Source organism: Rosa rugosa, chromosome 7 (genome assembly GCF_958449725.1).
Source record: "Rosa rugosa chromosome 7, drRosRugo1.1, whole genome shotgun sequence".
Lineage (NCBI taxonomy): Eukaryota > Viridiplantae > Streptophyta > Magnoliopsida > Rosales > Rosaceae > Rosa > Rosa rugosa.
Genome location: NC_084826.1, coordinates 13,991,910 through 14,015,591, shown reverse-complemented (window position 1 = coordinate 14,015,591; position 23,682 = coordinate 13,991,910). Strand labels below are relative to the sequence as shown.

The 23,682-nt window shown below is 39.4% G+C and overlaps 4 protein-coding genes across 4 annotated transcripts; 1 reads left to right on the top strand and 3 right to left on the bottom strand.

Moving 5' to 3' along the window:
• The first annotated feature begins 1,918 nt into the window (after positions 1-1,918).
• LOC133723580 (probable pectate lyase 12) lies at positions 1,919-5,655 on the top strand. The gene is made up of 4 exons (XM_062150443.1): positions 1,919-2,348; positions 2,434-2,897; positions 3,860-4,511; positions 5,357-5,655. Exons 1-4 carry the CDS (start codon positions 2,221-2,223, stop codon positions 5,544-5,546), a joined length of 1,434 nt encoding a protein of 477 aa, XP_062006427.1. The 5' UTR covers positions 1,919-2,220; the 3' UTR covers positions 5,547-5,655.
• A 1,846-nt stretch (positions 5,656-7,501) lies between these two features.
• Positions 7,502-9,261, bottom strand: LOC133719855 (transcription factor MYB27). Its single transcript, XM_062146042.1, has 3 exons — positions 8,485-9,261; positions 8,263-8,392; positions 7,502-8,142 (listed from the first exon to the last, which is right to left on the bottom strand). Exons 1-3 carry the CDS (start codon positions 8,618-8,620, stop codon positions 7,719-7,721), a joined length of 690 nt encoding a protein of 229 aa, XP_062002026.1. The 5' UTR covers positions 8,621-9,261; the 3' UTR covers positions 7,502-7,718.
• A 118-nt stretch (positions 9,262-9,379) lies between these two features.
• Positions 9,380-11,652, bottom strand: LOC133719856 (uncharacterized). The gene is made up of 4 exons (XM_062146044.1): positions 11,305-11,652; positions 11,114-11,224; positions 10,527-10,595; positions 9,380-9,714 (listed from the first exon to the last, which is right to left on the bottom strand). Exons 1-4 carry the CDS (start codon positions 11,467-11,469, stop codon positions 9,664-9,666), a joined length of 396 nt encoding a protein of 131 aa, XP_062002028.1. The 5' UTR covers positions 11,470-11,652; the 3' UTR covers positions 9,380-9,663.
• Positions 11,653-17,616: 5,964 nt separating this feature from the next.
• Positions 17,617-22,064, bottom strand: LOC133719854 (serine/threonine protein phosphatase 2A 57 kDa regulatory subunit B' beta isoform). Its single transcript, XM_062146041.1, has 2 exons — positions 20,460-22,064; positions 17,617-18,183 (listed from the first exon to the last, which is right to left on the bottom strand). The coding sequence occupies exons 1-2, from the start codon at positions 21,612-21,614 to the stop codon at positions 17,872-17,874; spliced, it is 1,467 nt and encodes a 488-aa protein (XP_062002025.1). The 5' UTR covers positions 21,615-22,064; the 3' UTR covers positions 17,617-17,871.
• Positions 22,065-23,682: the final 1,618 nt, after the last annotated feature.

Here is a 23,682-nt window from a genome sequence, read left to right as displayed (position 1 = left end):
GACCAACCCAGATTCATAACTAGGTAGGGTGAAAGCTCGTGAAGGGTTCTGAACTATAACTGGCAGGCATTGAAACAAGATTCATGACGAAAGGAAAATCCTAGCAGCTAGACTACTGTATTTCTGCAGCTGAATTCATGGCTTTCTTGCATCATTGCTTGAATTCAAGAAAGAAAGAAATTTACTGACTGGAGAGGTGAGGTGAGTAGGTCATGAGGTGACTATACAAGGTGGTCAAAGTTGCATTGTGCATAGCCGAATAGTGTTTATGGATTACTGGATCATGGCACGAGCTTAACAGTGCTCCGCATGCAGTAGCCAGGAGCCGGTCGCCCAGCAATAGTGTAGTAGTAGTCAGTAGTCAGTAGTGCAGTAATTTTTATTATTAGGTATTGGTCGACCAAAAGTCAAACTGTCCGGCTCAAGACGCCCCGAGACAATAACCTCTTTACCTAACTTTTCATATTGCATTAACCCTAGCCAGTCTGCAACGATCTGGTGCCATGTCAGCATTCCATTAGACTAACTACCCCATGCGGCTGGTTGAAAATAGTATTAGGAACCCAGCTTCATGGTTACTAATTTATACTTGTTCACAGTTCACCACAATATTGGATTAGCAATTTGGACTCTTGAGTGATGGTATTCCCACAACACATCCATAGTATATCATAATTTTTTTTTTCTTCTGAATTATCTATTTAGACCAAGAACTAAAAAATCGATAATATCCTTGAAATTTCAGCGATATTTCCGTTTTTTTAGGGTCTCGATATATCTTTGACTTACCAAGAGAATATCGGGACAATATTTCTGGAAATGTTCAAAATTTTCTAGAAATTCCGAGATTATCGCCACCTCTCGCTATATGTGGCTCGTGAAAACTAGCACTTGTCCTTATCTAATTATCTAATTTGCTAACTAGTAAAAAAACTTTTCTATGTATTTCAATGGACCATTTTCTACTTATTTTTCTGTTTATTTGAAGATCGATTTATTTTTAAACATATATAATTAATTGTAAAATATTATTATAATTAATAATTAACTCTCCTAATCTCTTTCAATCAAAAAAAAAAAAACTCTCCTAATCTCCTATTTAAATCATTTTTTAGAATTCTCATGTAGAATTTTATATCTTTGTCATGTCAATGTATTTTATTATACTCTAAATTACTACAATCATTATACAATTAAGTTCATCAAACACTTTTTTAAAAAATATTATAGGTAACTGATCATGTAAACATTTCATAAGAATTCATTAATAATTTTCATGTTACTTTCTAAATTTCAATCATTTTTTTCAAAAATTTACTTCGATCGAAATTTCTTCAATATTTTCATTGAAATTTCCATTTTTTAGACTATCGATATTCGATATTTTAGTCTTTAATTTGGAGAGGTGAGAAAGAAAAGAGAACCGAATTTTGATCGGTTTGTTTTGTTTGGTCGATTATTAGTATTTAAATTTATGAATGAAAATCTACCAAATAAATTGATTCACTTGCTTTTTTATGCACCTCTCAATCGCCTTCAACATTTCATAGCCCAGCACCTAGGTGACTTTTAGGCATTATAATCATTGTGCCCTGACATCGCCGTAATATGCAGAAATGAGGGAAGACATAAAGTTGTATGTGTACTATACGAATTAAGCACTTCAATTGTTGAACAATTATTTGAGTAGAAGAAGTTGTTTTCACTTACTCTTCTTGACCCTAACTATTTACAATAACCAAAACGTGTGATTGTATATGTTAGACGCTGATGAAAATTAACTTGTCAGAAAATAGAAACACACTGTTTTGGGGTTTGTCTTGAATTAAACACAAGGTGAGGACTCTACCATCAATTTAAAAGAGTACATTCGGGCATGGAGATTATGTCGAGCAAAGAAAATTGGATACAGCTTCCTCGAGAGCAGTGGATTCTCGCAGTGAATAGTCTCTCTCTCTCTCCCCTTCTTTTCCTTTTCACCTCCATTAAGTGAATCCCAAAAAGTCTTATCCTTATGATTATAAAGGAAGACAAAAAATCAACCAATTGGATCCATACAGTAACTAAGAAAGAGGAGGAGTGTGAGAAGAAACACCAACCTACTCACCATCTTCTCCTCTCCTCAATCACTGAACACTAACCCCATTTTTCCTCCAAAGAGGCCTAACCATTTCTAAGAGCTACCTAGCTATACTAATCCCTCCAAACATTCCTTCAAAAATGCTAAGCGCAACCTGCATTGTCCTCATCTCTCTTCTCGCTTCATTCTCTCTTTCTAAAGCCTACCTCAACCTCACTCTTCCAGGCCAACATCCCAACCCAGATGAAGTTGTTCAAGAAGTTCATAGGTACATTATTCACCTCTGTTTCCTCTGTTTCTTTCACCCCTCTCTTTGTAGATCTGAGTACTCGATACTTCATTTTTTCTTGCAGGAGGGTAAATGCTTCTATAGTAAGAAGACAAATGCTGCAAGTAACCAAGAGAGACCAGTTCTCTTCATGCCTAACCGGAAACCCTATCGACGATTGCTGGAAATGCGACCCAGACTGGCCCAGCAATCGTCAACGCTTAGCAGACTGCGCAATCGGGTTTGGTCAGTATGCTCTTGGAGGCAAAGGTGGGGAGTACTACATTGTCACCGACTCTTCCGACGATGATGCCGTGAATCCAAAGCCGGGAACTCTGAGATACGCTGTGATTCAGCCAGAACCGCTGTGGATTGTGTTCCCGAGCAACATGCTCATCAAGCTTTCTCAGGAGCTCATCTTTAATAGCTACAAGACTCTTGATGGGAGAGGAGCTAATGTTCACATTACGGGTGGGGGTTGCATTACTTTGCAGTATATAAGCAATGTCATCATCCACAATGTGCATATCCACCATTGTGTTCCCTCAGGTAAAAACAATTTCTCAGTTTCTTTCATGAATATGCGTTTCTATAGTTGCCAGAAAATGTGATCCATTCACAATCTTAGAGGGGAGTGAAGAAAATCTCAAAGGAATTTTTGCTTTTCACCACTTTAGTTTCTTTGAGACACTTTACTGGAAACCATATACTTTTCTGTCACTTAAAAAAGTTACATGTATTTGATTTACGAAATAAATATTGAGATCGCAGGTATAATTGTTTACCTAGAACGTTTGGTGTGCCAATAATTGCGAGTATCCAGTTTCCTTGATATGCTTGGTTTGTCTGTATCTAAGTTTCATGGTAGCTTGCTTTCCAATAAATTAAATTAAATTAAATTAAATTCATGGTAGCTTTATGTGTTTGGTTTGCTGTATCTGAGTTTCATATATAGTAGCTTGATGTGTTTGGTTTGTCTGTCTTAGTTTCATAGTAGCATTGGTCTATTTTTTGTGTTGATTTTGTACTTCTATCTAAAACGATACCGTTTTCAGATTTAAAGTTGATATTTAAGATTAAGGTGTCTTACAGTAACTATCAACATTTTGAAATTGTTTCATAATTTCAGATTTTAGAACCGTACTTTTCAAATAAATTACTATAATTTTGAGAGCTTTTACCATAATAATCATAACTTTTTTTGAAAGAGGGCCAGTACGGCTGCCCTTAAACTTTGATCATTACTGAAACTGCAGAATACATGGGGGAGACATCATATCTGAACTCCAAATTACAATAAGCATAAGGAGAATATCCCGAGATAATAATGGGAGTCTCTACGAAAAATATGTATTCTACCAAGCACCAATTACTATAATAATCATACTTTGAGTAAAGCATATTTTTATATTTTTTTCACCGTTAAATTTACTTGTACACTTGAGCTAATGATGAAAAAAATACTCACCGTTACGGCGTTACGTAACTACATCTTACCATTTACCATGCAGGGAACACTAATGTGCGGTCAAGCCCAACCCACTACGGCTACCGCACGAAGTCGGACGGCGACGGCATCTCCATCTTCGGGTCCAAAGACATATGGGTCGACCACTGCAGCCTATCACGCTGCAGGGACGGTCTGATCGACGCCGTGATGGGTTCCACTGGCATCACAATCTCAAACAACTACTTCACGAATCACAACGAAGTGATGCTACTGGGCCATAGCGACGATTACGTACCCGACACCGGCATGCAGGTGACCATAGCCTTCAACCACTTCGGCGAGAATCTGGTGCAGCGCATGCCCAGGTGCAGACGCGGCTACATCCACGTGGTGAACAACGACTTCACTGCATGGGAGATGTACGCGATCGGCGGGAGCGGGAACCCCACGATAAATAGCCAGGGCAACCGGTACACGGCGCCGACCAATAGGAACGCGAAGGAGGTGACGAAGCGCGTGGACACGGTGGAGGGGAGTTGGAAGGGGTGGAATTGGAGGTCGGAGGGGGACATAATGGTGAATGGAGCCTTCTTCGTGGCGTCCGGCGCCGGAGTGGAGATCAAGTACGAGAAGGCCTATAGTGTGGAGCCCAAGTCAGCGGTGCTCATTGACCAACTCATCATGCATGCTGGTGCTCTCGGAGTTGGTGGCAGGTCCGGTCTCTTTTTCTTTTTTAGTTCTTCTTTTTCTTTTCTACTGGTGCTGCACTTTGTTTTTTGCTCTTTTGGTTTCACTTTTACTTTTTCCTTAATTTGCTGGGGAATCCCTTTTCACAATAATTAACTAGTTCATGCCCTAATTTAAGGTGGGTTGAGTTAGAATCATCTACTTGGTTTGAGGTTGGGTTCATCTTGGGAGAAACAAGGACTCGTAGCATTATGGTTTTGCTTCCAACATGTCCCTCTTACTAAAATGATATATTAATGGATATTCATTTCGTTAGTGTTTTGGGGTTGTGGTATTATATTTGTAGAAGTGTGATTTTGCTAGGTAAGTTTTTTCTGGAAGCAGTTTTGTCTTGGTGGTAGATTCAAAGTGCTTTCTAAAGAAGTATCTTCCTAAGAAAGCAATAAAGATGGTTTCTACAACACATAAAGCACTTGATTTTTCTGCCGAACAATGTCATATAAGTATTTCACAGCTCTAGAGGCAAAACCAGACCACTTGGAGCTTTATTGTTTGAGAGTGTTTTAATTAGAAGCGGTTTTGCTCAAAAGCGCTTTTGTTAGGAGTACATAAAACTTGAAAGGCGTTACAAGTGCTAAGCACATTTGTCTAATCACCTTTTGGTTATATGGATCTTGGAAGTATGGAACAAACAAAAAGCTTCTTCGGGTTAGTTGCATATTTCATTATTCACTCCTTAACTCTTTGTTTATTAGTGTTCCAAGTCTTTGAGAATTGGGTTTTAGTTCTTTTTGGGATTTAAATGGAAAAAGCTGTTCAAAGATGCTCTGAGAATGTGACAATGAATTATAATGCAAATTTGAATGAGCAGGGACAACAATCTGGGGAAGTGGAACACAGGACCCAACGAAGGTTTCGATTCAGGCCCCGATTATGAGGATGAAATGTCTGGAAGCAGCATGAACATGCCAATGCAGCCACTTTCATCCACCTCCATTCTCTTTACCTTTTTGATTTCGTTCTCGTGTTGTTTTTGTATATTATCTCCGACTTGCATTTGATCGCATTGAGAAACTAACCAATGGTTTCAATTTCAACTTATTGTTAGCTTGGTGTACATTGTTGACCGCTTAATTTCTTACGGTTTAAGCTTTTCAGTTCATGGTTTAACATATACAAGTCTATGGTGATTTTTTTTTTTTTTTTGGTCATACTGGTTTGTATTTCCACATACTAGGTTAAGGCACAATCCGATCGGAAAGAAGTCAGTGATTAATTGGCTCGTTTATCAACAATTTAAGCTTTGAAGTTTAGTGATTGTATAGAACTTTTTTGTCTCGCAATAATCTTGGACCAAGGTTTATTATAACTTATAAGCAAGGCAGCAGCCATGTCACCATATTCACGTACCACATTAATAAATTTGGTACCCCATTCATACAGAAGATAAAATGCAAGACAAATCGAATCTATTATTGTCCCTTTTGCTTTAATTAGGTTAATGACTATTAATCAATTAATGCTTTTAATCAGGATATAAGATGTCTTCTAGAGCATATATACATCTAATTTTTAAGCTACTATTTAATGGAAGAGTACTGCTGGTGTCTGAATATGAATGAATAAAGGGTGATCGTGATGCAGTTCCTATCTAGTTCCATATCAGTTTTATTATTCAAGTTTGAACAAACTTTTCTCTATGACCTACTGTAGTTTTTGTGCTTTGGAGCTTTATATCCACACTCAGTCCAGTCTGGGCTACAAACTTAAATACTACTGTTTAAAGCAGGATAGGAGGTGACGATATACTAGTGCTAGGTTTTAAAACACGAAGAACTTGCCAACTTGGGGTATATGTATGTGACGTCTGCTGAAACTTCTGTTCAGTTCACGTAGCCATATAACTTTGACAGCCATGTTGCTGGGTGGATAATATTATATATCTTCTGCTCACGCTTGACTAACTCTTTTGCTCATCAAGAAGTACAACAAGCAGCATGCTAACTGCGAACCAATCAATTTTCTACTATATCTTCTGTCATCCATTGACAGATGACAGTAGGAGTGATGATAGTGCCAATGGTTTTGTTTTGAACATTGGTACGTCTAAGTTACATATACAATGTGGTTAACTTTTACCCTGTGACTCTGTTACATTCTGCTGTATGTTGTCCATGCTTGAATCTGTAATCTTGAATTTCTCATCCTCATAGATAGAATGAGCACACTAAAATGAAGATGATTAGCTGATGGTACCCCTATTTGAGTTCTCAATTTGATGCTTTAATATTCAATAAAATGCTGCAATATTTCGATTTTTACAGTTCTAAACGTACTTGATTAACCTCGATAGCTTCCACTGAAAAGTTCAGAATTCTAGGTTAGGGATTAGGATGTATCATATATCTCTTTGGAATCAATAGAAGTTGAACGGATAAATCACAAATTGTTACCTGATTGATACTAAAAGACTTGGACAAATCTTTTTTGTCGCAATATTGATTAATTCATTTAGAATTGATCTGTTCGCAATTAGCATGCTGCTTGTAATCTTGATGGTCTAGCATAAGCAAAAATCAGAAGACTAATTAATAGAACACTACTTTAAAATGGAAATGGCTCTTCTGCTCAGAATTGAAAGGTTCCAAATGTTGCTGTAACTGCTTTCTTGATTTAGGGGTCCGCTTATGTATTACTTGGTCTTAATTTGGATGTACACTAATAGAAAAGAATCTAAATTTTAGCTGAACAGTTGACAGAAAGTACATTTGAGGTGAAGTTATACCAATGAGTAGTATTGCTCCTTTTATTCAAAATTGGACCCTCTTTGAACCTCAGTTTACCAAAAAATGGTGGATGGAGCATTTAGTAAACAATTTGGAGACACTAGGCATTCATTACCAGCATTTACGATGACAAAAGGAAAAGCAACAGCTCAACACTGTAAAAGAGACAGATAATATAGACAAATATAGATTTGATTAAGAAAGTTGGGCAGCACATGCATGCCATTCGGAGTTACAGGTTGAAGGAGACCCTTCTTGCTAAGTGAAGTGCATTACATTAGTAGATCCCATTACTCTCTCCTAGGCAGATGAATTGACCAAAGCTATTCACCAGCATACTCTGTCCCCATATGTGCCAAAATTCCACTTGGTGAGTTGGGAAGAACAAACTGGAGTAACATGCACTACAGTTTGAAGGTTCATCAGATTTCAAAATTTATAGTGGGGTTAGTTCATGTCCCAGAGGGAACTTGAACAATCCCATGCATCACTATCATGATGTGGAATCCATGTTATACCACTTTGTTCACTCGATAATTCAGATATCCAATCTGATAACCATGTTTCATATGGAGAGCTTGGCAAGGCAAAGTCCGATAAACAGAGATCATCAGAGTAAGTTTCCTTAGCTCCCCATAAATTCTCAACTGAGTCCTGATCTTGATCAAAGTTATATTTTTTTTCAGCACTCATATCATCACAATCCTGAAAGAAAAGACCCTGTTGGGCCCTTTTCGATGTACATTGCAAGTTTCCAGCAGATGCAGCATCACCATCTTGAATTTGTGCTTTCTTCACTAAATGTGTCCTCCAGTAGTTCTTGATCTCATTATCAGTTCTTCCTGGCAACACTCTTGCAATCTTTGACCACCTGCATAAAAGGTAGATATGTATAGTTAGAGCAACACTTGGCAAACTCAGTGCAGCCTAGTTAACCACTTAGGAAACCTTGCTAATAGTGTTACTAGAAGGTAATGATGTCACAACTTACTTGTTACCCCAAAGTTCATGAAGTTGAAGGATAATTTTCTCTTCTTCGACAGATATGTGACCATGCTTAAGATTGGGGCGGAGATAGTTCAACCACCGCAACCTGCAACTCCTACCACTTCTCCTTAAACCTGCAGCATGTGAACAGCTTCTCAGTTTACTTGTTGAATACAAGAACAAAATCTGCATATCTCCTACTTTCAGTAGGAATCACCATACGTACCTGATTCCTTGGCTAATGCATCCCACCTCCGATCCCCCTTAAGTCTTACATACATGGTGAGTCGTTCATCTTCCTCTTCTAGCCATGGACCTTTGCGCAGTTTTTCACCTTCCACAGCTGCTGCTTCATAAGCCATTGTTGGAGTGACAAACCCTGAGACAGAAAACCCTTTTATATGAGAAGCAGGGTAGAGAATTAGGAAATTTAGAAAGAACAAGAGTGATGAGAATCTCTTAGATGGTACACTAGGTGGACAACACTAGTTTGTGGGAACTCCACCTTTGGCTTACATAACTTCATGCTTTTAGGGCAACAATTAGGTCATCTCATGAAGTTCGAGTTGATTGTAGCTTTATTTCCCCTAGTTGCATCACATGTTTTAGCTCTATATGCAGTGGTTGTTCTGGTATGAAAATATTTATATTAATGCAGTGCAAATATAGCCATTTTGTCTCTGCCTATTTTGGAAAACGTTAGCAGAGCGACATACTTTCGTATGATTAGAGCAAAAGAGGGAAAAGGATAGAGATAATGTTTTGGAAGGTAGTGAAGTAAGGGAAGATTTGAAAGAACTAGTTTAATAGATCTTCTGTATACTATATATTATCTGAAGGGAACTTGGTCTAGAAAGCATTATATATATTATCTAAACATCTGAAGAGAACTTGGAGTAGAAGCATATCAAACTCTTAAAGAGAGGGATTGAGAAGGGTTTATTGTTTTCGACCAAAAAATAAAGAAAGAAGGGTTTATTGGATCAAAAACTTCATCGACCTTTTATGTTTGATCCACAGTCAATTGACATGATTAAAGATTATAAGCAGCTTCATAACTGAACATATGCATGTATGAAGTATATGTAGCCAAAGGTTTTCCAAAATAACAAAACCAGACATTACTCAGGAACCTCATTTTATATAAATTTCAGTAAAAAGTATTCATGTCACATCCACACATCCGTAGAGTTCTGGGGCCAAAACGATGTTGAAAAAATAGAACTCTCGTGCAAAAGTACAACATAAGATATCTTCTGCTTCTGACCTAGATTCTAGGAACTACGCTTTGACTAGAGCACAAGCAAGAAGACAACACAGAGGGAGACATATTAGTATGTGAAGCTTCCTAGCCAGGCTTCTGCTCACTGCAACTCTCTCCTCTTGATAACGGGAAACCAGTGTGCTAGCGATCTATAAATGATTTATTCATGAGAGTGACAGCATCATCCATGAACTGCATGAAAGAAATACCAATGTGTCAATCATTGAGGTCCTTTAGAAATGTAGATTTCATGTATTATCTAAAGAAAGAGTAATGTTTTGGTTCCCAACAAAACCAAGTACTTGACGGGAAGAAAATTTAAATTATCATCAATAACGCATGGAAGTTATGCTTTTTAGACCCCAAGTCTACAAAGACATGATAACAGGCATAAAGTATTAACTTCCTTTTTCACTTGCAAGCAAGTGAATGTATAAAATTGATAGAGATCTTCCATTTATCAGATACAACTGAAACCTGCGTCCGATTCATAGTAAAACTAACCACTTCTAAACGGGTTGGTATCTATTCTCATAACCTTTAGCAGCAAGGAAATCTATATTCAATTCAGAACTTCATTATGTAGCTGGGCAAAGCCCATTTTCCGAATTCAATGTGATTTAACCAAAAGAGTAATAAGTTTCTTTAAATAATATAGGAGAACAAAGTGGCATAATCTTAGTGCATCAAAAGCAGACCAGGAAAACTGGGAGTTATGACAGGCTGATTTGACCATGTAGAAAACCCATTTCTCAGTTACAATACTTCGAAAGTTTACTTCATTTAAACCTTATTTCTTCTCTTTATTACTTGAATTTGCCATAACTTTTCATTCCTACTTTCCCATGCCATGTAACTGGGAACCAGCACCAGCAGTTTGCTTGGACAACACCAATTTCAAGGACAATTTATTGTTAAATTCTTCAATCTAAAGCTATCTGCTTTCATTACAAATTTAAATGGTAACCCAAATTAAACACCAGATCTAAAATTATAGAGATTACCTTTCCAATAGACTTAAGCTCACGTCCAATGGGTTCCAAAAATTGTAGGTCAACTTCAATAGGCCATACCTGCATGCCAAATATGGATCAGCTAAAGGTTTAAAAACGAATAATACAACCAAGTAACGGTCAGTAGCACCAAAATTCAAACTTAAAATGCCTATGACACAAGCACAGTAATCAAAAGTATCCAGCATTAGAGATTCTCCCTGTTTTACATTTTAAAATGTGATCTCTCAAACACACTTATCAAGCACAGTATCTGTTTTCCTAAAAGTAGAACATACATCAGCAAGCTTAGAAGTTAAAAGTAATAACTTTGTGGTAATATGAGAAAAGGAAAGCAATGTCCTACACTACAAACTACGATCAAAGGTGGGTAAAAAAAAAATCAAAAGGACAACCATTGGCGCCCAACCATTTTAAACTCACACAACATAAAAGTAGCAAACATTTCATTTCCATCTATGCCACCAAAATTGCAGACACCCAACACAATGCTTAAGCTATTAGTGAAACAGAACAGCAATCAGTTCAAACAAACACACAAAACTCGTGAGAGCTAAAAGGGACCCTTTTTTTTTTACCTTGAGACCAAGTAATTTGACGGGTGTGACTTGACCCGGAACAATGCAATCGGGTCCTGCGGCTTCCACAATGGCGTCCCTGGCCAACCCATTTCCTACCGGATTGGGGTGCTGCAAAAAGAAGACATTTTTATGAAGACCCAGATGATAAAAACCCAGTAATTACATATGTGTAGAAGAAGGAGAAGGACCTTCATGACGGAGATTGCATAATTGGTAGTGGGGTTTTGGGGCACACGAAGAATAGGGGAGTGGTGGATTTTGGGGACGGGTCTGGAGTTTGAGGCCCTCCAAGGTACGTCCTTTGGCAGTGAAGCCGGAGCTCCTCCTCCTCCTCCTCCTCCTTTGCGGGACATAAGGGTCTTTTTCTTGTTTCTGAATTGGTGACTCTGTGTGTGTCTGGATTGATAAGAGAAGGTGAGGAGAATCAGAGAAAGGAAGGAAGGAAGGAAGCCACAGAATGAAGGATAATGGTAGAAATGAAACCTGAGACGCTGGGGTTTTGTAATTTGTGAGATGCTCAAAATTTTGTGTTATCAAAAACGAACCACAGATTATCAAAAAAGAATGTAATTTCACCCAGAAAGATTGAATATTAAAAATAAAAAAAATTCACCCAAAAAGCCAAAATACTGGATTACCTTTATTTATTTTTTTGGGGCCGTGACCACTTACCCAATTTCAGCATGAACATTGCCCATTTATTCCACTAAGAGTTTTTTAACCCCCTTAGACAGTTTTGCCCCCTATTAAACTCTTTCCTCTCAGACTCTCTCTCTCACACACGCTTCCTCTCTTTCATCGACGGCAGAGACGACATCGCCGGAGCCTCAGAATCCGATTTGGGAGCGGATCGATTAGGAGCCACAGCGGCGTTGTCAGGTTCTATTCCGGCGCGTCAATATGGAAGAAGTTGAGGTGGCTGACGATTGGAAGTGGCCAGGTCTGGTTCGACTTGGTTTTGGTTCAAGTCCGATCTCTTGCCGGAATGGAGTGTGGGTCGAACGTCGGCAGCGTCTGAAGAATTTGGGTCATTGACGTCGGCGTCTGAAGATGATTCACGATCTGGTCTGATGCATCGACAAGATCTGTTGTACTCATCGTCTGGGTTCTTGGGTTTCGATTCCGTCGGCTATTATCACTGGTACACACCCAAGCGCAACTGACTCAACCAGACTCGTCGTCCAGACCCGAACGTCGACCGACGTATAGCCTTCAGAAGCCGGAGACGAAGCCACGGTGCCGCCGAAGATGGTGATTGGGTGCCCAAATCAGTTTCTGGTTTTTTTTTTTTTTTTTTTTTGCTACCCATTACATTTCCTGGCTACTGGGGGCAGTAGACACATTATTGGCCCCCAGTAGACTTTGATACGAGGGACAGGGATCACTATAGTGTGGTGTTTTGATAAGTTACCTGTTGTTTTCTATGTATTAAAGTCAAATTATCTGTGAATCCTACAAAATGGTTCATTTTTGGTGGTCTATTGGGAGACAATAGAGACATTGGACTTTGTATTGGGGGGCAATAATATGATTATTGGGAGGCACTAATATGATTATTGGGAGCCAATAATATGATTATAAATTGATCAATTGTGCCTGTAATGTATTCATTTTGGTTTTGGGAGTTCGTACAATTCACTGGACGGCAATAATATGATTTTTGGGAGGCAATAATATGATTATTGGGGGGCAATAATATGATTACTGGGGGGCAATAATATGGTTACTGGATATTATTAGGGACCGGTCGTCGGATTCCGGTCACCGGTCGTCGGATTCTGGTCAACGTTCGCCGGCGCCCTGCCACTGGTCACCAGAGGCCGGCAAGGTGGAGGATGACTTCTCCCTCTAAGTGAAAAAGAAGGAGAGGGCAAAAAAAAATAAAAAAAATTAATTGGGTAAAGGGGAAATAATCCCTTAGAGTGTTTTGGGTAAATGAGGTTAAAAAACAGTTGGTGGAGCAAGTGGGCAATTTTTAGCCTAAAATCGGGTAAATGATCATTTCCCCTTATTTTTTTGGCTTCTTTGATAGCAAGAATGCTAATTTCATTCAGTAGTTTTTACTCATCTGTTCGTAAAACTTAATATTTCGTGTTTATTAGTCTCCAAGGTTAATTACAATCTATTCTCAAAAAAAGGTTAATTACAATAATACTAAAAAACCCTAAGTGTGAGTTCTCTCTCCATGCATTCAAACCCTAAGAGTGAGTACGGCGGCTGCCGGCTGTTTTTTTCTTGTGACCTCCTCACCTCCATGGCGTCCATTGAGGCTGTTACCGCCTCCTTTGCAGCATCTCTTGCTTTAGCCGGCAATGAAGTTATCGATCTGTCTCTTCGAACTGGGGGTGCACCACGCCGTCCTCGACAATCCTACCTACCAAACCCTTGGCAAAGCAGCCTGCTGCCCTCAACGACCTCAGGCGATTCTTCAAACGCGTATGGGTGCTCGACAAAGGATTTAAGATTCAGGAGAGAGAGTAGAACCAGTTTGTGCTCGCTTTCGACCTTCAACGTGATCGAAACAAGGTGTTGCGTGGTGGTCCCTGGCGGTTTAACCATGCCCCGATTGTAATGAATGAATATGATGGCATGTCGCCGATCAGTTCGGCGAAGATGAACTCTTTATTCTTCTGGGTGAGGATCTCCAACATCCCACCTGCGTTTGAGGACCCAGACATGATCCAGGCTATTGCTTCTGTGGCGGGAAAGTTCTTAGAGCTGGATGACAAACTTTTCGACACTGTGGGTAAAGTTAGGGTTCGGGTTGCTCATGAATTGTCCAAACCCTTCTTTACACTGAAAACGCTCCGCGTTGCTCCGGGGATTGAAGCGGAGATATCCTTCTTCTTCGAAAACTTGGTAGGTATGTGCAACTCCTGCCATTTTCTGATGCACGGTGAGAATGGGTGTCCGGTTAGTGGGATGGATACTAGCCATACTGGGGTTCGAGCCACTGTTGATAAGAGAGTGGAGATCCCTGCTCCATCGTTGAGTTTTAATGCAGGTACATTCCTAAACGGCATGTTTTGTTTCCAGGGGGTGCAAACACCGGTCCTTCCACCGGTCAACAGGGCTCTTTTTAGTCATGACACTCCTAGCCGTAAACCTATAATCCTGCGGGAGAAGTTGCTTCCCAACAAACCGGATAATTCACTGGCCTTAGTCCCAGTCTCTGATCCTCATGATATTACTGGGATTGAACCTATTGTGCCAGCTCTCATTGAAGATGATAAAGATACGGGGAAGTCTGATGAGAAGTTGGAGAGTGACACAGATGTTCCTACCATGGTGGAGCCAAGAATTGAGAAGAGGGTATGCCCTCTCACCTCTGAGGCCTCTCCCAAAAAGCTAAAGATTTTTCTCCCGGACTTGTTCAAACAAGGGGATATGCATGATGCTCCAACAAAGAAGTTGAAGACCCCATGTTTCCCGACTAAGTTTTCAGCACGGTCTCTAGGACTCCTGGCAGCCTCGGGCAGCATTCTGGTGCCAAAAGAGCTAATCGTGGCAGGTACTACGATGCCACCAAAGAAGAGAGGAAGGCCACTTGGATCAAAAAATAAAAATCCACCCAAAGCAAAGAAGATTGCTGCTGCACAAGCCACTTGTTTGGAGTACCTTACTAAGCCTCCTAGCCCTAGTGAGAAGGGCAAGGAGAAAATTTAAGTTTTTTGTTTTTGTGACTTAGCCTATTTACTACACCTTTGTGTAGTTTATAGGCTCACTTGGAATAAGTGAGCATTGATATGTAGTAGTGAGTGGTGCTAGCATATCGCTCGTCTTACTTGCCTATGAGCAGTGACTGATATGTATCCGTGTCGTTCTGGCTTTAGTGAATGAAAACCCTATTATTATTGATTCAAAAAAAAAAAATCTGTTTCCAGTAAAATGATATCGTTTTTAATTTGATATCGAAAAAACGGGTGAGATTCTAATAAGGACAATTACAATGAAAACTTTTAAATCGACAATTGAATGACATGCGTGTTAAAAAAAATAATATTTTAACTAAAATTTGGACGACTCATTAGTGATTTGAAGTCCTCATTTTAAAATGTTCAACAAAAGCACTTCCTTAAAAAACCAACACAAACAAAAAAATAAAAATAAAAATATTCTTTCAATTGTGAAAAAGATAAGTAATCTCATATTTTTTTGAACCAAATCAATCATTTCATTCAACTCAAGCCAGAATGGCACGGATACATACCTTCCCTTGCCATCTTTAGACAAGTTTAGGACGTGGTATGCTAGCACCACCCATTAGACAACCAGTGCTCACTTATTCAAAAGCGAGCCTAATAACTATGAAAAGCAATACATAGAAATTAGGCAAAGTTTAGAAATAAAAACAAAATTTAAATTTTCTCCTTGCCCTTAACAGTTGGGCTAGGAGGTTTGGAGAGATAAGCAAAACAAGTCTCTTGCGCATCCGCAACCTTCTTTGACTTTGGAGGATTTTTATTCTTTGCTCCCAGAGGCCTTCCTCTTTTCTTCTTTGTGCCAGAGCTTGTTTGCATCACATCTTTAGGCACTAAAATATTACCAGGAGCTTCAACCATACCCAAAGATCTGGCAGAGAACTTACTTGTAAACATAGGCAGTTTTTGTTTCTTTGTCTGGATATCTGGCAGCAACGGTTTGAATAATTCTGGTAGCAGAATCTTTAGTTTTTGGGGAGACTTTGAAGGAGAGGGGGGGAGGTGACGCTTGTCACCCCTACTCTCCTTGTTCTCTGCTTCAACCGGTACAGCTGGTTCTGCATCCTTAGAGGCCTTCGGGCTATTTCTTGCAGACCCTACCTTCTTATCAAATTCCATGCCTTCACTTGGAGCGATAAGTTCAGAAGATGAGACCTCCATGTCCGGAGCTGCAATTACTGCCAACGCTAAAGGTTGGTGCACCTCCTTCTCCATTTCTGTGGCACTTAGAACTCTGTCACGCAGTATGATAGGTTTGCGTGCTTTAGAAGCTTCCTTGGGCTGGAATAAGGACCTGTAGATAGATGGCAAAATAGGTGTCTGCACACCTTGAAAACGAAAGGTTCCATCTACAAAAGTGTTAGCCGCAAACCCTAGAGAAGGACCAACCAAATCCTTCCTCTGTTCTCCAGTGCTGCGTCTTATACCTGTTGTGGCATGGCTACCAAGCAAAGGGCAATAGTCTCCCTCATGATAAATCAAATTGCAATGATCACACTTGCCTACCAGGTTTTCAAAAAAATATGAAATTTCAACCTCTACTCCAGGTGCCAGTTTTAGGGTTTTCTTGAGGAAAAAAGGTTTCGAAATATCATGTGCCACATGAACCCTAACCTTACCCGTATTTGCAAAGAGTTTATCATCCAACTCAAGATACTTACCAGCCACAGAAGCAATACCTCTGATCATGTCAGGCTCCTCAAACAATGGCAGAATATTACTAAGTCGAACCCAGAAGAAGAGGACAGTCAGATCAACCTCTTCAATAGCCTTGATGCCATCATACTCTTGAAGCACAACCGGAGCCTGGCTAAAACGCCATGGTCCACCCTTTAAAACCTTGCTACGATCTTTGCGCAAATCAAATTCCAGGACAAAACGGTTTGGAGCCCGCTCTTGAATCTTGAAACCTTTGTCAAGGACCCATACTCGCCGGAAAAAACGTTTCAGATCATTCAAAGCAGCCGGTTTCTTCACCAGATGACGTGCCAACAGAAAAGATTGCTTGGCACGTCGCTGGATTCCATTCGAGGCTCTTGAGACATCTACGACATCACTGCTAGCAAGCGCAAGTGATGCAGCAAAGGACGAGGTTACAGCATCAATGCTGGACATGTTGCTAGGTTTGGGATCAACAGAATAGCGACGGAGGTCGCTTTGGTTGTTTGGTTTGGTGGCGGCACACATAGCGCTGCCCTAGGTTTTTTTAGTGCATGAGTGATAAGTAATCTCATATGTGACTTGAACAAAAGAGAATAATCGAGCTAGAGTTATCACTAAAACAAGGGGTAGAGTATATTCGCTGAAATGATTGTTTACGTAACGAAAACATCTTGTATTTTTTAGTGTGAAAGTGAGAATGACGAAATTAAATGAAATATATCAAACAAGAGATTGCCAATAACATTGTTCCTTTTTATCTCTTTTTTTTTCTAATGGAATATTAGGGAACAGCAATGAACTTTGAAGTGATAGAAAATTCTCACGTCTTTTTTGGTACACTTTAGAATTCGTTCTAGCTTTGTGCCTTCTATTTTGGCTTTTTGGAAACTGCCTAATGCCTAGCACTTCCAAATTTGTTGGTTTCGGTCCTTTACGTTGGAATATTTCAAATTTTAAGTGAACAATACTCTTTCTATAATTATTGGAAATTGGAAAGTTAAGCCTTTCCATCCTAACATGTATGGCGCGAAGAGCTTGGCAAATGGCAACTCCAGAATTTAAACTTGATGAATTTTCCCAGTTGTGGAGGAACAAAGTAAAAGATTCAATACCTGACTGCAGGAGAATTAAAAAAAATGATGGGGAGAATACAAAATATATTTCACAAATAATCTGCAGCATGTTGCTAACAAATTCAATACAGCTTAAATTACATTTATCACTGCTTCTTCTGATATCTTCAACGACTGGAATCGAGATCAAAAAATTAAAACGCAAAAAAAAATATTAAAAAAGAATACCACCAAAATGAGAGGTGGAGCAGACTTGTCGTCATCTTCCTTCCATTCACTTTCCAGTGCCGGCAGGTACATGGAAACCTTGGTTGATCATTTAGACTGTAATCATATCCTCACCGGCTGCATCTGCCAGTTTTTTCCATGTCATCTCCCGCTGTTCTTCCACCTCTCTGGCCCTTGCCTCTCTCTCTGCAAGCTGCCTTTGGCACTCTTCAAACAGATCGGCATCCATTTCCAAGAACATTTTCCGAACATTGACAGTCAGCCCATGAACTGCTTGGTTCCAGTGAGTTGAAATATTGTTCTCCAATGCCTCAAAGATAATTGGTAATATAACATTCCGGTTTTGAGCAATTAAACTCACAATGTGCTCATTGTTCCACAAAAAGAGTGCTCGTTCTGCAACCTGCAATGCGAAAGAGACTAAGCAAATATTTTCAAGAAAATGCTATTCTCACTTTCTCAGAGTAATATACAACTTTTAGAAGTCCGATTGGAAATTTCTGAATCATTAATTAGCACACTAATATAAAAATAGTAGAAATTACTCTAACTCACATACCCTGCAGTGAACACTATAAGATAATCCATGACAGGGATCCAACTTTAAAATTTCAAACAGTTACTTCCTTAAGCCTTTTCAATGAGATTAGCTCAACAGTAACATTACCAAGCAGGTAGCACAACTATAGGCATATTATGGCACCATGCCAAAAAAAAAAAAAAGGTTGAGTAAGTTTTCCCCATGCCGATAAATACCAATACTTCCATTAGACAGCATTAGGCAACCTGATTCGTGGCATGATAAATAACTATAGAAGGCATAATATGAAAAAGTGGAAGTACTTCAGACCCATTCCAATAAGCTAACCACAGTTTCATATCTCCTAAAAACTCATGCATGATCAAAAACTTATACGAACAGACTTCTCAAATCAGGAATGCTGTCAGTAGGAAGCTCGAGGAGATGGATGGCATCACAAGCTAATATCAACCATTAAACCCTAAACTGAGGTAAAATTTCCAACAAAGGTTACCTCCATCATTGCTTCATCCAAATGGATATCTACCTAACACTCTTAACGTGTCCCCCCAGCCACACCCCCACCAACAATGCCACCACATGGCTACTTTAAATCCCACTTAGATTAGTGCTTACTTTCCAGGGGACTTTCCCCACACAGCAATCTGCACTTCTTCTTTTTTCCAACAGATATCATCATTGGTTACTTGTGATAAAGTATCAAACCAGCTCTTCTCACATATCACTTTCGATAATGTCTTTAAATGATATGGCCTCTAGGTATCTCTAGTGACTACAACTTTTTCTGATAAGATTACATTAACAACAATGTTATTATAGTCCATCTGCTTCTTCAATAGGAGTTTCAAATGCACTAGCATTTTAACCATAATACCAAGCAATTCTCAAGGATATCATATATATTGAATAACAATACCATGACAACCCCCTCTCCCCTCCCTCTTGAAACTCCCACAGAGGATAACCTCTTTGTTGCTATCAACCCGAAAACAACCTTCTATGTATTACCATTGAATTCTTTTGATAAATAAAATATGGGGAGTGAAATTTACACTCCCCATATTACAATCCACACTCCACATTTCATTTTTTGGTAACTTGAATTTTGTCTTTAATAACTTAAATTTTGTCTTTTTATATGAATATCAACCAAAAAGGGAAATGAGGAGTGTGGATTGCAAATTAGGGAGTGCGAATTTCATTCTCCGAAATTCTTTCAAAATAATAAAAATATCTTACAGAAAAAAGAACTTATTGTGAAACATCTCAGATCACTAATAACAACACTTTGTCGTTCAACTCGTATTGGCAGTTTAGATTCTTGATATGTCTACTTTTTCTTGCTAAGATTGACAGCTGAAAACTAACAGTAATATTCCCAGTCAATATAAAAGAAATAGCCATAGCTGCACAAAAGAGAACAGAATATAAAGGCAGATAGTCCCCCCATGGAGAAAGATGCAAGGTAAACAACTGTTCCCTCACCCATGTAATAGAACAGCAGCACAACACAAGAATAAGTGAATCTATCAAGATAGGAAGAAATGACTAACACCAAACTCTCTAGTAAAAAGATAAAAGGGGGACTGAGAAAAGTGAAATGGTAGCTAACAAGTTCTAGTAGGCAGCTTTTCCGAAATGCATATTTAGTTACAATAAACTAATCACTATGCATAAACGTTTTATATCAATGAGAAAGCTAAATCAAAGGAACAAGATCCTAAGCTATGTAATTACGGAATTATAGGAAAGAACTAACATCCTAATTACAAGCAATTAAATTAATTGCAGGAGAGCTAGGGGATGAACCTAGACAGCTAGATGAATGAGAGCTATAGATTAGGTGCTTTAACAAAGGTATTATCAGACAAGATAGCAGCTTTGAAAAACAGTTCAATATATTGATACAGTGAAATCATAAGTACAAACGAGAGCAGAAAAATGTAACAATATTCAATTGAAAATGAAATGGCAAGGCAAAGAATTTGACCATGCACAAGCAGAAGAATATCAATAAGTTACATTCACAAAACAGTGAAAAAGTCATTGAGAACCATTTCCGTGAAATCAAAAGTATTTAGTTTAGAACTTCAACACTACACGAAGCAACGCAATAAGATGAATAAATATATGCAAACCTGAAAATGAGAGCTGTTGAGGCAACGGGCAATCTGCCTGAAAAGAGGAACCATGCATCGCTGAAATTCTGCAGCTTGTGTTGCCTCCAGAACTTCTTCAAGTTCTCCAAGGAAAAGAACTTCCTTCTGACAATTGGTCACAGGCCAGTATTTCAACAAACCCCGTATAACAGTATCTGCTAGCTTGTAATCCTTTTCAACAAACTGAGTTATGCAGTAGGAGAGCTGCTGGTGATACACTGCAATCGGCTTAGGCTTATGCAGCGGAATAAGTGCTCGAACAAGAAACAGCTTATGCTCCTCTTTCATTGGAAGTGCAAACCCATTAATTATACTCCCAAGAATCTCTAAAAGCTCAGCGACCCCACTGTGCCTCTCTGTCTCATAGATAAACCGATAGAATATGTTATTAATAGCTTTCCTGATGAAGGGGCGGTGCACCATGAACTTCCCATATATGCGGTGAAGAATGTTTTTCAAGTACTCCCGCTCACGCGGATCCTCCGAATCAAACAAATCCAGTAGCTTCAACACAAACGAGTGATCAATGTACTTCTTGGCCACCTTGGTATCAGTATCAGACGACACAATGTATCTAAGCAGCAGCTCATAAACCAACTGCAAATGCGGCCAGGACGGCTCCAAATACAGCTCCTCCTCCTCGGGATCCGCATTCTCCTGGCCCGTGTTCTCGTGCGACGCCGGGGGCAAGCACCGGAATATATTAACCGAAACCATCCTTATCATTTCCTCCTGGCAAGTCTCGGTGATCTTCCCCGAACCGGATTGTATAAAATCAACCAATTCCAACAGTGTCTGCCGCTTAATCTCCTTCTCCCTAGGCGACTTGAGCGTGTCCGTAAAATCGAAATGGAAGCAGCAGACCTGCAATTTCCTGAGGAACAAGGTCTGCCGCTCCGAAACCGGAACGTCCCTAAACAACGGGAGAGGCTCGATGGTGCCGGAAGGCGGCAGGACCTGATTGGGCCCGCCGGAATTGGGCCCGGAAGCGGCCGGGCCGGCCCGGGAAGCGTGGTTCACGACGACATTCGCCGAAACCGCGCCGGAATTGCGGGCCCCATGGCCGTAGGAAGAAGGATCATGAGCATCAGACTTGGGGGTCTTTTTGTTTCCCTTGATGATTTTCTTGAACATAGTTGTTTTTTCCTAACCCTAGAATTTGGGATCAAATGCGAATCGGAAAGTGAAGATGGGAATGTTAAACTGGATGAATCTGGCATGCATGGAATAGCCTTCGATTCGAATTGGGGATTCAAATTGGGCACTAATCTTTTTCGGGTTATTTTTTTATTTTTTTTATTTTTTTTTGTTGTTGTTGATCAAACTCAGAAAACGAAATTGAAGAAGCGAAGAAGAGGAAGAAAGGTACCGTCTTTGAGATGAGTCGGTGGTGGTGGATCGGAATAGAGAGTCATCTGAACCGGATCGCCGGAATGCCGGCGACTTGATCGGACGGTGGTGGTTCCGGCGATCAAACCGATAGGAGAAAAAGCCAGAGAGAGAGAGAGAGAGTGCTGGGTGTGTGTGATGAGAGAGTGGGAGATAATTAAAACCAAATGAAAAGAAAAAGAAAGTGTTCAAAGGAAAAAAAAAACACAAACACAAACACAAACACACACACTGATGTTTATTTTTAAGGAATAATATTTTTAATTTTTAATTTTAAAATTTTGAGGTTCTTTTTTTTTGTTTGAGGACCACGTAAGGGAAAAAAAAAGAAAAAGAAAAAGGAATCTTAGTATTTTACCATGTTTGATGTTTCCTTGGGAGAGAACCTGGGAAGTTGGATTGGATCGCGCTTTGTAGATTTGTAGTGGGGACCACTTACTGGATTGAGGATGGTGAGTTTGCAGATATAGTAAACTTTCTATTTTAAGGTTTTGTTTTTATTTTTATTTTTTTGCTAAATTTAGCCAAGAGTAGCATTTGCTGTTGTGTGCATTATTTATATGGATTACTGGGTGTTTAGGGGGAAAAAGGAAGAGGAAAATAGAGGGATTATGGAAGAGATTTTTGGTTATTTTAGTTAGGGAAAAATTCACCAACGGTGTCTGGACACTTAAGGGACTTTCAGAATGATACCTGAACTTACAAAGTTATCAATGTGATACCTAGACTCATTTTTTCGTATCAATGTGATACCTACGGCCAATTTCCGTCACGGAGCCGTTACGGAAATTGGTCATAGGTACGACATTGATACGAAAAAATGAGTCCAGGTATCACATTGATAACTTTGTAAGTTCAGGTATCATTCTGAAAGTCCCTAAGTGTCCAGACACCGTTGGTGAAATTTTCCCAATTTTGCACGTGCAATGCACGTGAGTCACTTAATGAAGACAAAATGACCGATTTACCCTCAAATTCTTTCTTTCTTTTCTTTTCTTTCTTTCTTTCTTTCTTTCTTCTTCTTCTTTTCTGGTTTCTTATTCCCCTGATTTGAATCATCAAGATTCAAATCATCTTGCTTGTCCGATTCCCACCGCCGCTGCGTCTCAATCCACCTTCATGCACCACAGATGTTTCTGGTTCCCCCAACTTCAAATCCTATAGCAAATTGAAGTTGGGGGACCCAGAAACATCTGTGGTGCATGAAGGTGGATTGAGACGCAGCGGCGGTGTTTGATCGGCGATCGGCGGTGGGAATCGGACGAGCAAGATGATTTGAATCTTGATGATTCAAATCAGGGGAAGAAGAAACCAGAAAAGAAGAAGAAGAAAGAAAGAAAGAAAGAAAGAAAGAAGAATAAAGAAAAAAAAGAAAAGAAAAGAAAGAAAGAATTTGAGGGTAAATCGGTCATTTTGTCTTCATTAAGTGACTCACGTGCATTGCACGTGCAAAATTGGGAAAAATTCACCAACGGTGTCTGGACACTTAGGGGACTTTCAGAATGATACTTGAACTTACAAAGTTATCAATGTGATACCTGGACTCATTTTTTCGTATCAATGTGATACCTACGGCCAATTTCCGTAACGGCTCCGTGACGGAAATTGACCGTAGGTATCACATTGATACGAAAAAATGAGTCCAGGTATCACATTGATAACTTTGTAAGTTCAGGTATCATTCTGAAAGTCCCCTAAGTGTCCAGACACCGTTGGTGAATTTTTCCCTTTTAGTTAAGTCATGATTGAACCACATCAATGGATAATGTCATGTTTTAAATGAGCAGGTATGTTTGTTTATCCATTTTTTGTA